General features: G+C 39.0%; 1 protein-coding gene across 5 annotated transcripts in view; it reads left to right on the top strand.

The window, feature by feature from the left end:
• Nucleotides 1-15,038, top strand: part of LOC309630428 (uncharacterized protein) — a 547,317-nt gene that overhangs the window by 358,139 nt on the left and 174,140 nt on the right. For 3 of the 5 annotated variants that reach the window (XR_014245658.1, XR_014245659.1, XR_014245660.1), the window contains exon 4: nucleotides 7,914-8,016. Coding sequence is in view for 1 of the 5 variants with exons in the window: in XM_082395675.1 (XP_082251801.1) it covers nucleotides 7,914-8,016; nucleotides 12,567-12,670 (207 nt within the window). In the remaining 4 variants the exon portion in view is untranslated. Of the gene's footprint in view, nucleotides 1-1,118; nucleotides 8,017-12,566; nucleotides 12,671-15,038 lie in introns of all 5 variants that reach the window. The other 2 variants (XM_082395675.1, XM_082395676.1) reach the window with 2 other exon arrangements.

Below are 15,038 nucleotides of genomic sequence, written 5' to 3' on the forward strand. Positions count from 1 at the left end.
AACCTAAGTGTTGCTCCTCGGATAAGCCTTCCCTAAGCACCCGACATAATACAGGTTCCCTGTATTTGGCATGTACCTCAGCCCTTTGTCTGTTTCCTTCATACTAGTTATTGAAGCTTGCCATTTATTTACTTGTTTGCCTTTTCAGCTCTAGAATGGGAATTCCATGAAAGATGGCACATGTATGTCTTGTCCACTATGGATTCCTCAGTATTATAGGGAGCAGTAAATATTTGTTGGATGACTGATTAAGAGTCCTATTCATTGGTCTTCTTCTGCCAAACAAAAGCCTCATGTCCCTGTGATAGTGAATCACTGGCAGCATCACTCTTTGCTGTATACCATGTAGAATATAGCATTAGTTGATTTTCTGCTTTTACTCTTTAAGTTTCCAAAGAGACAGCATCCTCTTTAGCTGTCTTGGCTGTGAAATTGCCTATTATCTTTTGGGCTTCATCAAGTCAGAGACTAGAAACGCAACCAGGTCTTTTTCTCTGCACAATGTATAAAAACCACATCTCAAATAATGTGCTGTACCCTGAGTTAATTTTTATCAAGTGTATTTTCTTTGATTCTGGACCTACGTATGCTTTACCGTGAAAACATTTAATTAGCCTTAAGGAAGATGTACAAAGGTCTTTGAACGCTTGGAGTGAAAAAAGCAGTGTTTGCTCTTGTGGTGTGGAGCTCACGCTGAGGCAGGGTGGAAGTCATTCCCTCAAACAGCCTCAAGGAAATGAGACAGGTCTCTGTGTCTGGGGCTCTTCATGTTCTTTCCTTGAGGCAAGAACACTCCTTTCTCATCTGAGAGCTGATCAGTACATTCAGTGCTCCATCCCTCCCACCTCTTCAAGACTGGTCAAGCAGTAGGTATCTGATAAATTAATCATGACCAGCTATCGGCTCTTTGAGGCATTGAAATCTACTAAATTTAGTAGTTGGCAGGATAGCAAATAACAAGAGTCCTGTGACTTGGGGCTTGACCCTCTCCCACTTCTTATTCTTAATCTTAATCTTATTCTTAATCTATAAACCAAAGATTTGCATGTTTACCCTCACTCGCCTCCTGGATTCATGAGCTCTCTCTCCCTTTCTCTCTGCCCACACATGTGGATTAGGATGGAGGAGGAGAAGAGGAAGAAAGGGTGAAATCCTTTGTGATCTGAGAAGACATTATGAAAGTACAGTACTTATGGAAGAACTACATGAAACCTTTCCAAACAAAGTAAATCTAGCTTTTAAATGTTATCTGTTAGCACAACATGGACTCCTACCTCAATTCCAGCAGCCTGTAAAATGTCATTATCCTCCTAAACCAAAGTCCATCATTTTTTGGACATATGAGGGCTCTGATTAGCCTGATTTTATTGCACATTAAAAAATTTGAAACCAAATTTGTCCTAACAATGGCCTGTCATATTACAAAGCTATAGTCATTAAAATAGTGAGGTATTAGAGTCAAATCAGATAAATAGATCAGTCAAAAGGAGAGAGCTTATAAACAGAGCCACGCATTATATCAGAGATAACATTGCAAATCACTGAAGAAAGGGTATAGAATAGACCTACCCCATGGGAAAAAAAAATGAGATTTCTACTTTATATCATATGCAAATATAAATTCTAGATGGATTAAAGGCCTAAAATGTAAATCACATTACTCTAAACCTATGTGGAAAACAATTTTTTTCTTGGAGTGGGAAAGGCTTTCTTTAATAAGATACAAAAACATGCACTATAGAGGAAAAGGTACTTAAATTTGACTATAGCAAAATTTAATTCTTTCATATGGCAACAAACTAACAAATAAAACCCATTATAAACAAAATTAAAATACAATCGAACAGAACAAATGGCACTTTTCTTTTTATTGAGGTATCACTGACATATAACATTATATTAGTTTCAGGTGTTCAACCTTAAATTTTATATATATACATGATCATCATAATAAGTCTAGTTAGCGTCCATTGTCACACATAGTTACAATTTTTTTCTTGTGATGGGAATTTTAAGATCTACTGTCTTAGCTCCTTTCAAATATACAATACAGTGTTGTTAACTATAGTCACCATGATGTACATTACATCACTATGACTTATTTATTTTATAACTAGAAGTTATAACTTTTGACCACCTTGACACTTTTTTCTTTAATAAATAAATGGTGAGAAAACAAGGGGGAGGAGGGCTGTTAGGAACTAAAAGAAATTTAAGAGACGTAGCAACCAAATGAAATGTGTGGACCTTGTTTGGACTCTGAATCAAAGAAACCAAATGTAAAAAGATGTTAGTGGGTTGGTTGGGGAGATCTGTGTACTGACTGGTGACTAAGTGACCATAAAAAATTATTGTTAATGTTTATGGCATGATAATGACACTGGTTACTTTTTAAAAAATCCATATATCTTAGAGATGCTATTGAAATATTTATGAATGAAATGATACAATGCCTGGCATTTGCTTTAAAATAATCCAACAGGTATGTGGAGAAGAGAATGGGGGTGGATATATAGATAAAAGGAGATTTGCCATATGTTCTTTTTTTTTTTCTTCCAGTTTTATTGAGACATAATTGACGTACAGCACTGTAGATATGTTCTTAATTATTGAAGCTGGGTGAGGGGTATGTGGGAGTTCATTACCTTCTTTTCTTTTATTCACATTTGACATTTTCCATAATGATTTCTTTAAAATACAAGCAATGGATTTATAGCTATGCCTGGCCTATAATAAACATTCAATAAATGTTATCTGTTATTATTATATTAATCTTTAAAAAAGACAAGTGACACCTACATTGCTGGTGGGAGTGTAATTTGGTACGGCCTCTACAGAGGATAATTTGGTAATACCTATTAAAATTTAAAAAACACTTAGCTTTAACTAGTACTTTTACTTCTGATAATTTACCCTACCGGTATTTGTATATGTATAAAATAATATATGTATAAGAAACACAAGTTTTAATAATAAAAAATTGGAAGCAACATAAAGGTCAATCAGTAGGAACTAGTTAAATAAATTTTGGTCCAGGAAACACAAAAGACCCCGAATAGCCAAAGCAATCTTGAGAACGAAAAGTGGAGCTGGAGGAATCAGGCTCCCTGACTTCAGACTATATTACAAAGCTACAGTAATCAAGACAGTTTGGTACTGGCACAAAAACAGAAATATAGATCAATGGAACAGGATAGAAAGCCCAGAGATAAACCCATGCACATATGGTCACCTTATCTTTGATAAAGGAGGCAAGCATATACAGTGGAGAAAAGACAGCCTCTTCAATAAGTGGTGCTGGGAAAACTGGACAGCTACATGTAAAAGAATGAAATTAGAACACTCCCTGACACCATACACAAAAATAAACTCAAAATGGATTAAAGACCTAAGTGTAAGGCCAGACACTATCAAACTCTTAGAGGAAAACATAGGCAGAACACTCTATGACATACATCACAGCAAGATCCTTTTTGACCCAGCTCCTAGAGAAATGGAAATAAGAACACAAATAAACAAATGGGACCTAATGAAACTTAGAAGCTTTTGCACAGCAAAGGAAACCATAAACAAGACAAAAAGACAACCCTCAGAATGGGAGAAAATATTTGCAAATGAAGCAACTGACAAAGGATTAATCTCCAAAATTTACAAGCAGCTCATGCAGCTCAATAACAAAAAACCAAACAACCCAATCCAAAAATGGGCAGAAGACCTAAATAGACATTTCTCCAAAGAAGATATACAGATTGCCAACAGACACATGAAAGAATGCTCAACATCATTAATCATTAGAGAAATGCAAATCAAAACTACAATGAGATATCATCTCACACCGGTCAGAATGGCCATCATCAAAAAATCTAGAAACAATAAATGCTGGAGAGGGTGTGGAGAAAAGGGAACACTCTTGCACTGTTGGTGGGAATGTAAATTGATACAGCCACTATGGAGAACAGTATGGAGGTTCCTTAAAAAACTAAAAATAGAACTACCGTACGACCCAGTAATCCCACTACTGGGCACATACCCTGAGAAAATCATAATTCAAAAAGAGTCATGTACCAAAATGTTCATTGCAGCTCTATTTACAATAGCCAGGACATGGAAGCAACCTAAGTGTCCATCATCGGATGAATGGTTAAAGAAGATGTGGCACATATATACAATGGAATATTACTCAGCCATAAAAAGAAATGAAATGGAGGTATTTGTAGTGAGGTGGATGGAGTTAGAGTCTGTCATACAGAGTGAAGTAAGTCAGAAAGAGAAAAACAAATACAGTATGCTAACACATATATATGGAATCTAAGGGGGAAAAAAAGGTCATGAAGAACCTAGTGGCAAGACGGGAGTAAAGACACAGACCTACTAGAGAATGGACTTGAGGATATGGGGAGGGGGAGGGGTAAGATGTGACAGGGTGAGAGAGTGTCATGGACATATATACACTACCAAATGTAAAATAGATAGCTAGTGGGAAGCAGCCGCATAGCACAGGGAGATCAGCTCGGTGCTTTGTGACCACCTAGAGGGGTGGGATAGGGAGGGTGGGAGGGAGGGAGACGCAAGAGGGAAGAGATATGGGAACATATGTATATGTATAACTGATTCACTTTGTTATAAAGCAGAAACTAACACACCATTGTAAAGCAATTATACTCCAATAAAGATGTTTAAAAAAAAAAAATTTTGGTCCATCATTATAAAAGAAGACTGCAGCCAAAAATAATAAATAAAATGAAATAAAATGGAAAAGAGAAGGAATGTAAACTGATTTAGAATGATCTTTAAGATATCTTTAAGTGAAAAAAAGCAAGATGCAGAATGAATGTGTAGTATGCTCTCTTATGAGTTTACAAAAAGTAATTGTAGAAGAACATAGAAACTATTTTTTTGCATATGCATAGAACTCTTTGGAAGGGTGCACTAGAACATTGCTTTTCTCCAAGAAGGTAAAATGAATTGGGGGGGGGAGGGTAATAGACCTAGAAAGATACTTTTCACATTGTACTCTTGTAACTCTTTAGGTTTTACCATGTGAATATATTACCAATTCAAAAATAAGAAAAAAAGATTTATTTTAAAAGAAGATGTATATCATATGCAAAAGATTACTATCCAAGGTACATGTGAAACCCTTACAAACTAGTAATAAAAATATAATAATCCAATAAAAAATAAGAAAAGGATATGATAAAAGAAAACTGCTATTGACAATAAACCTATGAAAAGATAATTAAACTTACTAATAGCCATGGAGATGAGAAATAAAACCAATACTTAGCCATTTTTTTTAACCATTCAATTGGAAAAAAATTAAATGTCTGATAATATTGATATCATGTATTGACCAGTATGTGGGGGAAATGGTCCAATCACCTTCTGCTGGTGGGAATGTAAATCAATATAGTCTCTTTCAGTCTTTTGGCGGAACCTAAGTAAAATAGAAATTGTGCATACACTAGGCCCATAAATTCTACTACTGAATATATTTCCTACAAAAACCGTTGTATGTGTGTACAAAGAGACATGCACAAGAATGTTTGTTGCAGCATGGCAGAAAATAGTGAAAAACTGGAAAGAACCTAAATATTCATCAGTAGTGAATTGGAAATGTGATATATACATAATGGAAAGAGGCGAAATAGATCTACATACCTCAACTTGGATAGATTGCCAAAAACCTAATGCTAAATAGTCGGGGAGAAAAGCAAGTTGCAGACACTATAAAGAATGATGTCATTTATTTAAATAACAAAATACATATAGAAAGTAATACTATATATTACTTGTTGCATACATAAGTGTATAAAACATATATATTTTTAATAGATTGGAAAGATCCACACCCAACTCATGAAAGTGGCTTTCTTTCCCTTGGGTGTGGGTGTGGGAGGAGTGGACTGGTTGAAAGGGATGGAATTTGGAATCTGAAACATATTATTTCTTTAAAAAAACTTGGAGGAAAATATGACCAGATGTTAATAGTTGTTAACTCTGGGAAGTATGAGTGTGAGAGTTTAACTTTTCTGTGTTTTTTAAATTTCCCAAGAAAAGGGGTGGGGTGGAAGAAAACTTTGTCAGGGAAAAAGAATCATATAGATTTCCCTTTGAGCTTTGGAGGACCCCAGCAATGTGCACTTCCCTTTGTGAAAGGAAGAAAAACTGAATGAATGCTTAACTTTCCCTGGAAAAAACTTTTGCTGATGACAGCTCGTTTCCCTTCTCCTGACTTTTCACCCCGTCCTACACCACAGACAGAGCCAAGAGCATTCCGAGGAGAAAGGCAGCTACTTCTAATACGGGGAAGTTAAGGCTCAATCTGCCCACATGGAATAGTGTTTGTGAAGAATAAGTAATTTCCATGAAGATGACTTGTAGGTTTTAAATTAAACTCAACCACTCTGTGTGTGGGTATTATTACTAGTATAAATAGTACTGGAAAACTTGCTGTATCATGGGGAATAAATAATAGAAAGTGGCTTAAGATGTGGAACCAAAGTCCCAAAGAGTATATGCATTTTAAATGACATTCTGAGAGAGTAAGCAATCTTCCCAAATTTTCCAAAAGAAAATATTGCCAAAAATTATTCAGAAATTGTTCAGAAAAGAAAACATTTCAGACAATGTGACATTGACAGACCAGTAAACATATTTGGTGTAAAAGGCCTTCTATTTACATGGGCTCCTTCTACTGTACCCATGAATAAGGCTGACCTTGAACAGGGGGAAAATGACACCCCCAACTCTTGTGATACAATGTGGATGGGGAGTGAGCACAATTTGGGTGTTAGGGTAGAAAGGCCATTATCTGGGCCCATCATTGATGCTATACTTGAGCCCAGGTGTGAACAAGAAGAGCACAGATCCTTCTTGGAAGAGGATATTTGAGGTCAGTGAGCATCAAATAGCACCTTTTCCTTTTTTTTTACATTTTGATAAAATAGTAGTAGCTTATTGCACCAGTTGGCGGCCACCATACTCTGCTGTTATCCCCTCGATGACAATGACAGAACTGTACATCCGTTCAGTATTCAGGAATGAGACTTGCTTGTTTTGACACCATTGTTTCTGTGAAAGAGAAAGGAACTAGACTGGAGAGGATAGTCATCAATTGGCAGAATCAGTTCAGAATAACAGCAGCCCCAGTGTGTGTCATTTGGGAGAGGTAAAACCTTGACTAGGCCCTGGAACTCATCAGGAAATGTTAGCCCAACTCTTCTTCCCTTAACTCAGACAACATCTGGTCTCATTTCCACGCCTTCTGTGTACCGAGTTGAAGGGACGCTCACCCCCACCCACAAATCACTTAACCTCTTAGGATGCCTGATACTAAAAAAATAGTATGTTAGCAACCATAGGGATTCCTATTTGTAGAGATAAGTCTTTGCTTCTTACTTAAGCCTTGATTTATTGTCTTTGGTTGTTTGGGGTAGGGGATGGCTGATTTTTAACAAGAAGATAAACTTACAGCTGGAAATTCTTTTAAGCCATAAATACCACTAACTTGCCTGGTCCAGGGAAGTTCAAATAAAGACACTGGGATTCAGCAGCTCCTGAAATGTTTTCCTTCTTTTCCCATTGGCCAGGAGAAAGACATGTCCCACCATCAGCAGTGTAGGCGCCAGGGCCTGACCCAGACCTGGATACTTAAACCATTCAGAGCTCCTCTTGCAAAGAAAGGAAGCAGAAGATGACAAATTGGTCTACACCATTTAACCTCCAAAGTGGGCGCATAACTTTACACAGCAATCTCTGATGGTTTCCTTATCTGCTTTATTTAGTATAAACACTGTCCTTCTTGAGTCCTCCCTGATTCTCCTTCAGGCTCCAGGGATTAATTTTGTGTCATTAGCTGAATTCACCTCCTTTGTTCTGCTCCCTAACATTGTTTCTGTCTTCCCTCTTAGTCTTATGCAGATCCTGGAAGATATCAACTCCTAGGGCTAGTGCAGCATCTTATTCACCTTGGCATCTACCACTGCATGGAGCACAGCACCTATCACCTAGTAGGTAAGCGATAAATGCTTGTCCATTGGCCAATTCTGTAGTCCCAGCACTGTCTACACATTAAACAGCTGGGGGATCTTTAAACAACAAATGAGAAATGCTGCCCTGGTGTCTCCCCAGACCAACTAAATCATGATCTCTGGGTGTGAAGCCCCAGCACTGGCACATTTGGAAAGCTCCACAGGCGATTCTGGTGCATGAAGAAAGTTGGCAACTACTGGGTTAAATAACCTTGCTTTACTTGGCTGGGTTCTGTTTGCTTCCAAGTTTGGAAGAAACCTGTTTGAATTCTTTCAAGGAACAAATATTCTAATCACTGAAAAGATACCAGTGCTATTTCATATGAGAGTAGAATAAGTTTTCTCATCTGTAAAATGGGGATAATAGTAACTATATCTTAATATTGTTGTAAAAAGAATATGACCTGATTTATCTAAAACTCTTAAAATAGTATCTGGAGTATAAGTATTTGATAAATACAGTCCAATATGAAGAAGAGGGTGATGTGTTTGTTGTTATTATTGTTGTTTTCTTCTTTGGTTAATGATTCCAGTTTCCTCCCAGACTAAGCTCCCAGAATAGTTTTTGACTCCAGTCTGTCCTTTGCCCTGTCCATCTCATCCCTTGTCAAGTCCTGTTCCTCAGACCCTGTGCTGTCTGGAACCTGCCCCTTTCTTTTCATTCCCATTGCCCCAGTGCTAATCCTTGCTCCCTTTCCTCTCTCTCTCGGATTATGGCTGTCAACCGGTCTCCTTGCCACTGAATTGTCTGTGTGTCAGTCATCCCTATATGGTTCTCAAATTGCCTTAAAGTCAAGCTGTGACTGCCAAGCTTAAAACTCAACCTATATCCTCATTGCTGTGAAAATTCAAACCCAAGTTGTATGACTTGGGCAGTTTCATTACTTTCTCCAAGTCTCCCTTTCCTTATGTTTAAATGGGGATCATCTAATAAACACTTTCTGCTCAATAGGGTTGTTGGTGAGAAAGAATATTCTAGAATAACATCTAGAAATCTACATGGCACATGATAAGGGCTTAGTAAATGTTAACTGTTATTATTATTATTGTTATTATTTAATAACATTAATATGTTATTACTGAAAGTTACCAGCAACTCTTGCAGCCATCCTAGATGCTGGCCATATGGAAGTCCTTGCTGTTCCCAGACCACCCCCCTGGATCAGGCCTCTGCTCCCATTGCCTTCACCTTTGGAATGCCTGTTACCCATCTCCAGGCGTCTGAATCCTATCAGTCCTATAGGGCCATCTCCTAGAAGTACTTCCTCTTCTGACTTGGCATAAAAATCTCCTTTTAAGGCAGGGGTTCTCAAACTTTAGCAGACATCTTATTCACCTAAAGGGCTTGTTAAAATCCTGATTCCTAGCCCTGAAGATCCTAATTCAGTAGGTCTAGGGTGGGACCCAAGAGTTCACATTTCTAACCAGTTCCGAGGTACTATTGACCTCGCTCATTCACACCTTAAGTAGCACTGTTTTAGGGCCCTGAACACCTTACAACTTCTATTGTAGTTATTTGAGTACAAATTTCTTTGCCAAGGAAACTCTAAGTTCTCAACAGAAGGGCCAACATCTACTTTCCCTTCTATCGGAGGAGGCAGGCCTTGGGCTGGGACTTGAAGGATGGGCGGGGTCGGGAGCCCTGCAACACGGAGCCCAGCACGGCGTTGGAAGGTATAGGAAGTGGCTTGGTTGTGAGATGGTGAGTGGATGGGATATGAAGGCATAAGGGGAAGTAAGCCTAGAGAGATGTGGCAGGTTGGATTTTGAGAGGTGGGGAGTGGGGGGAGAACCTTGAAAGGCGGGCAGAAGGCTGTACATTTGAGCTTCTAACCTGCAAAAGCCAAGGGCTGAACTGCATGGTGTTATGACAAGGGTCTCTCCCGTTACCAAGGCTGCGTGGGGCTCTGACTTACTCTTGGCATTCCCAACAAGGTGCACCTCTTAGAGGCACCATAGATATTTGCTCTTCTAGCTCCCAAAGTCTGTCATTCTGCTAATGACTCTTGTCCGTGACAACATGGACCGTGGCTCTGGAAGTGCCAACTGATCCTGCATACTGGACAAAACCCAGGCCTTGAGGTCACTGTGACTGGTACCCCCTCCTACAAATTCTGGCTCATTCCTTCTCTGAACACCACTTGTGCTGGTTTGTTTGGAAGTTGCTTGACCAAGAAGCCAGAGCCATCACTGTCTCTAGAAATTGGGATCTTTTCTCACTTTCAGCATAAGCTTGGTTTAAGGAGATAATCACGAGAGAGAGAGAGAGAAGGAAATGGCCACCTGGAGGCAACAGATCTGGGCTCAGTGAGAAGCCCTTGGTGCCATTCTGTGGGTTTTTTGCTCTGCCTGCCTCGCAGAGTACTGATGAGGTTAAATAATTAATGTCTGTGAATGTACTTTGTAAGCTCTAAAGCACTGCAGGAATATAATTAATTATGTTTATAATTACAGGTAATGTAATTATAATTGTAATTAGTTTGTGGGTGGAAGCAGAATAGATCTATCCCATGCCCGTTCTCTAGTAGGATATCCTTGGTGGATATCCTTGGTGAGATCATCAATTTGTATATTTGAGCTTGACTCACTTTCTCTGAGTTTATTTTCAACATTGGGGATATATGTGAGACTTTGGCTCAAGGACTTCTGGCTGTGTTTTAGAAAATGGGAAAAGATGCATAGCGTGAAGCTGGGAGACCCAATACCTCAGTGGTAACATTCTTTGGCACTTATCTATCAGGTAGATAAAGTTAAGGCAATTTATTTATGAATTTACCTATATATAGCAATAATGCTTGCAGGGATCCTATGGCTAAACATAAAAAAACAGACACACACACATGTAATTTGTATAATTGATGTATGTTAATAATTACTCAAAGTGGCAGTTATTACCAGAAATCCACTAGAATCCAATACAATCTAAAATGATCATGCTATTGCTAAATTATGTCTGCACTATATATCAAGCAATGCTTATTAACACTAAGCTGAAAACTGTAATATGTTACACTGTTTTGTTTGTTCAGCAAAATGAATAAGCTTGATGGAAGTGCCAGCTAGTTTACTTCCTTCCATTAACATGCTTAATCTTAAAAAATGACGGTGTTTGGGCCCGTGTTCTGGAGTGACAGCTGTATTTGTGTCCGAGAGAGATGTACCAAGGCTAGGAATTCTCAGAATTCGTCAGAGAAATCTGTACTGTTAAGATGTAAGACTACTAGAACCATTGTCTGTATTTTTTCCCATTTGAAAGATCAGTATAACGGCAACCTGTGTAACAGGGAAAATGCTCCTGGGGTCTCCCTCCTTGAAACCGCAAGATTCTACCTGAGAAGCTATATTGTATTTCTTTGGAGTCTCTGACCTTCTGCCTTTGTTCCTATGCACTGTTAATTGTTGTTAATTTCTAACACCTCATTAATTATTTCCATTAAAGATGTGGGAGAGGGAAATGCCCTTCACTCATGGGTGGTCACACAACTAAACCATTAATAATTTTTAAAAGTGTGTTACTTTAAAAGTGAAAAGTGAATTTGAGCCATTTGCGTAAGAGTCGATGTGTTTCTGACGGCTGGGCTGTGACACTCTGAAATCCTGCCACTGGCAATGTGGCTGGGGACACCCAGAAGGATACAGTCGTGGCTGAGGAAGAAGCTGAGTCTCCTTTTGCTTCCCTAGTGACTGTAACATTTGGCCTGTAGAGTGTAATGTGCTTTTCAGAGAACTTCTTCTCTTTACAGCTTTTTCTTCCTTTGCAAAAGAAGCCTAGAGGTGGAACAGTTTCCTCCAATGTCACAGCCCAAGTCAGTCACACAATTAGTACTTTACGTGGAGTTCCTGACTCCCACTCCCATTCGGCCCACCAGATCATGCCAGGAGGTCAGCGCCAGGGCTGTGACGACTTCCACTCCCACCTCAGGCTTTCACAGAGATGGAGCCAAGGCCATTTCACTGACATCGGGCTGCCAATCTTTGAAAAACTGCTGGGATTGACATTTAGTGTTGAGATTTTTATTTAGTGCCTCTCTTGAAAGCTGAGACAGAAGATCCTTCCCACAAGTTTTTAGGAGTGTTGAGAATTAAACATTATATTGGAAAAGAAGCATCAAATACGGTCTCTAGGTTTGATCAACCAGGGGAAAATTTTAGGGTGTGGACAAAAGATTTGGGAAAGTGGATGAAAAATTATTTTATGGATGAAGATTTCAACAGTGAAGATCTAGACAGCCAGATTCTATACCTAGAAGTAGAGTCGTTGCAAGGATAATATTTTGAACTTAAGGGTGGATATAATTCTTCTAGTTGAACCCCTTGTTTTGCTAATAAGAAAATGGAGATCCAGAGAGGACCGGGAAACCCCTTAGGTATGAATGTAGGAAATATGAGAACTGGTTACTTAGGGGGCTTTTATGGCTTCCAGTTTTGATCCTGCTTTTCATCTGGACTGTGACCTCAAGAGCAAGGGGTGACATCTCTCTTTCTCCTCTTCTTCCTCCCCTCTCCCCTCCTCTTCTTGTTCTTCTGTGCTAGCATACTGGGGAGATCAGAGGGAACAACTTTCTACTTCCTGGAATAGACTGAAAACTATACCAGGCAGCTTGGGGTATCAGATGACATCATGGACAAAACGCCAGGTCAGAAATGTAAACAACATGAGAAGCCATTTAACTTCAGGCCCCTCTTCCTTCTCATCTGTAAAACGAGGCACTTATATTTCAAGTCTTAAGGCTTATCAGGCAGTTGGATTCTAAGGTCTAGATTCCCCTATAATTTCTTCCTGTTGTTTAAACAATGTCTTTGAATTGCTATACAGGATGGGAGGGCAGTTTGGGGGAGAATGGATACATGTATATGTATGGCTGAATTCCTTTGCTGTGCACCTGAAACTATCACATTTTTAATTGGCTATACTCTAATATAAAATGAAAAGTTAGAAAAAAAAAAACAAACCAAAAAGAATAGTCTATGGTTGACCCAAAATTCCACATTTAATTTATTCCCTCTTCTGTGATTGAACATTTAAGTTGTCAGAAGTTTTTTTTTTTTCTTTAGAAGTCATGCTGCAAGAAACATTTTTGTACAAACATCTTTACATATATGTGTAAAAATTTCTCCAGAGTTTCAATCTTACCATATACTGTCAAATTCACCTGCAAAGTAACCATACTAATTTACCAATTTCACTCCCTCTACCTCCATCAATCGTGGGGGGTCTTCCCTTTGGTTAGAGGTGAAGAGGAAGAGCCTAGCTTATATTCATGTCTGCTCCCTCCTCCTTCACCTCTGCCCTAATAATGATGTCTTTATCCCCCCAAGGGGCTGTGCTTTTGAAATACGCAAGTCAGGAAGAAAATGCTTCTTCTGCTTAATGCTGTTTCATCCCTTCCTTGAGCTAAAGAGCAAGAGACATGGTCAGCTGCGTGAATAGGGGAGGAAGAAGGTCAAAGGGGAAAAAAAGAAATGCAAAAAAAATCAGATAATATTTTAAAATTTTTATCTTTCAACATATGCATTTTACAAATTACCTTTATTGAAAATTTTAAAAACTACATGAAATCTGAAGTGTCTGGGAAATCTAGTACTTAGGGCCATTGTTACCGTAACACTCATCATTTCTGTCTTGGATTATGGGATAGTATTTCATTATTTGCATGTGGGTCTTATATTTCCTATAGGAAGGGCAATGATCTGGAATTAGGTAGACCAGCTAGATATATGCCCAGGCAGGGAGAGGAAAAGAGTGAATCCAAGAAACATTTTAAAGGGGAAGAGATTGAATGAAGGGAAGAATGAGGAGGAGAAGCTCGTGATTTAGAGCCAAGGAAATGAGAATGCTTGTCCCTTTGATAAGAAATGGGAGAGGAGTGTAGCTTGAGATGACAGGTGGAAGTTGATGGATTTGAATCTGGATGCAGAGAGTGTGTTCATCCCCAGGAGAAAGTTCATCCCAAGAGATAATCCTTTTCTTTAAAACTGCAGCCAAGCTGGTATAGCACTTTTGCTGTGTTTCCATGTGATCCACAAGGATACCCTACTACTGTGCAGAATGTTGTTTTCCTGCCCACACCCGTCATCCTCCTTCAGCCTGCCAGGCAGCAGCTTTCTGCTTATTTGGTTCTTTCCATTCCCATCACAAGTCCTAGACATCTGAACTTTGCATGAGTGTGTATGAGCATGTGTGCGTGTATGCACACACACACACACACAACACACACACAAGTAAGTCCACAGATTGGAGACACTGGATTCATACTTTCCCCCAGAGGAAGGGCTAACTTCCTTCCACATCCTTAGAACAGGCTTCCTTGACTTTACTAGAGAGCGTCCTTGAATGGGGGACAGCCCTGCCACAGTCCTTTCATATATCTCTGGAAAGTGAATTACCCCAACCAGGTGAATATTCTACTGGAGGTTCCCACTTGGCAGTTGAATGCCTCCCAGCTCCACCTTCTTATTAACTCTCTGGTAATATTGCTATTCCTTGCCCCCTTTGAAGTTTTTCAAAAATAAATTATTCCGCAAATTTTATTCCATTTCCCTCCTGTCACCTTCCACAACATCAAGGCCATAGATACCTCAATGCTCACTGTACCCTCAGTTCAGCCCAGCCAGAGGCAAACAAAACAAGGACATTTCTACCCAGTTTATTTGAAACACTATCTTAAACAGACTGCTCTGAGTCATCAGTGATGTCCTGTTTCTAGGACAAAGAATAATTGTTCTGACCTCATAGTTGCTCTTTTCAAGGTCTCAGGTTTAAAGGTTGTGAGGAGCTATTCAAACTCAATTATTTCTAGTTCCCGTCTCACTTTTTCCACTGACTTTAAATGTATGATGGAATGCCTATTCATAGTCATAGACCAGTTCAAGCAATACATGCTTCCAAGATTATAGAACAAAGGTTCATTCATTCCTTTATTTGTGATTTCAGCCAACACTTCTTGAGGACCCTGACATGCTAGGCACATACACTAGGTGCTGAAGGTCAAAGATATCCTGAGA

The sequence above is a fragment of the Balaenoptera borealis genome (genome assembly GCF_965194805.1).
Source record: "Balaenoptera borealis genome assembly, chromosome: 6".
Lineage (NCBI taxonomy): Eukaryota > Metazoa > Chordata > Mammalia > Artiodactyla > Balaenopteridae > Balaenoptera > Balaenoptera borealis.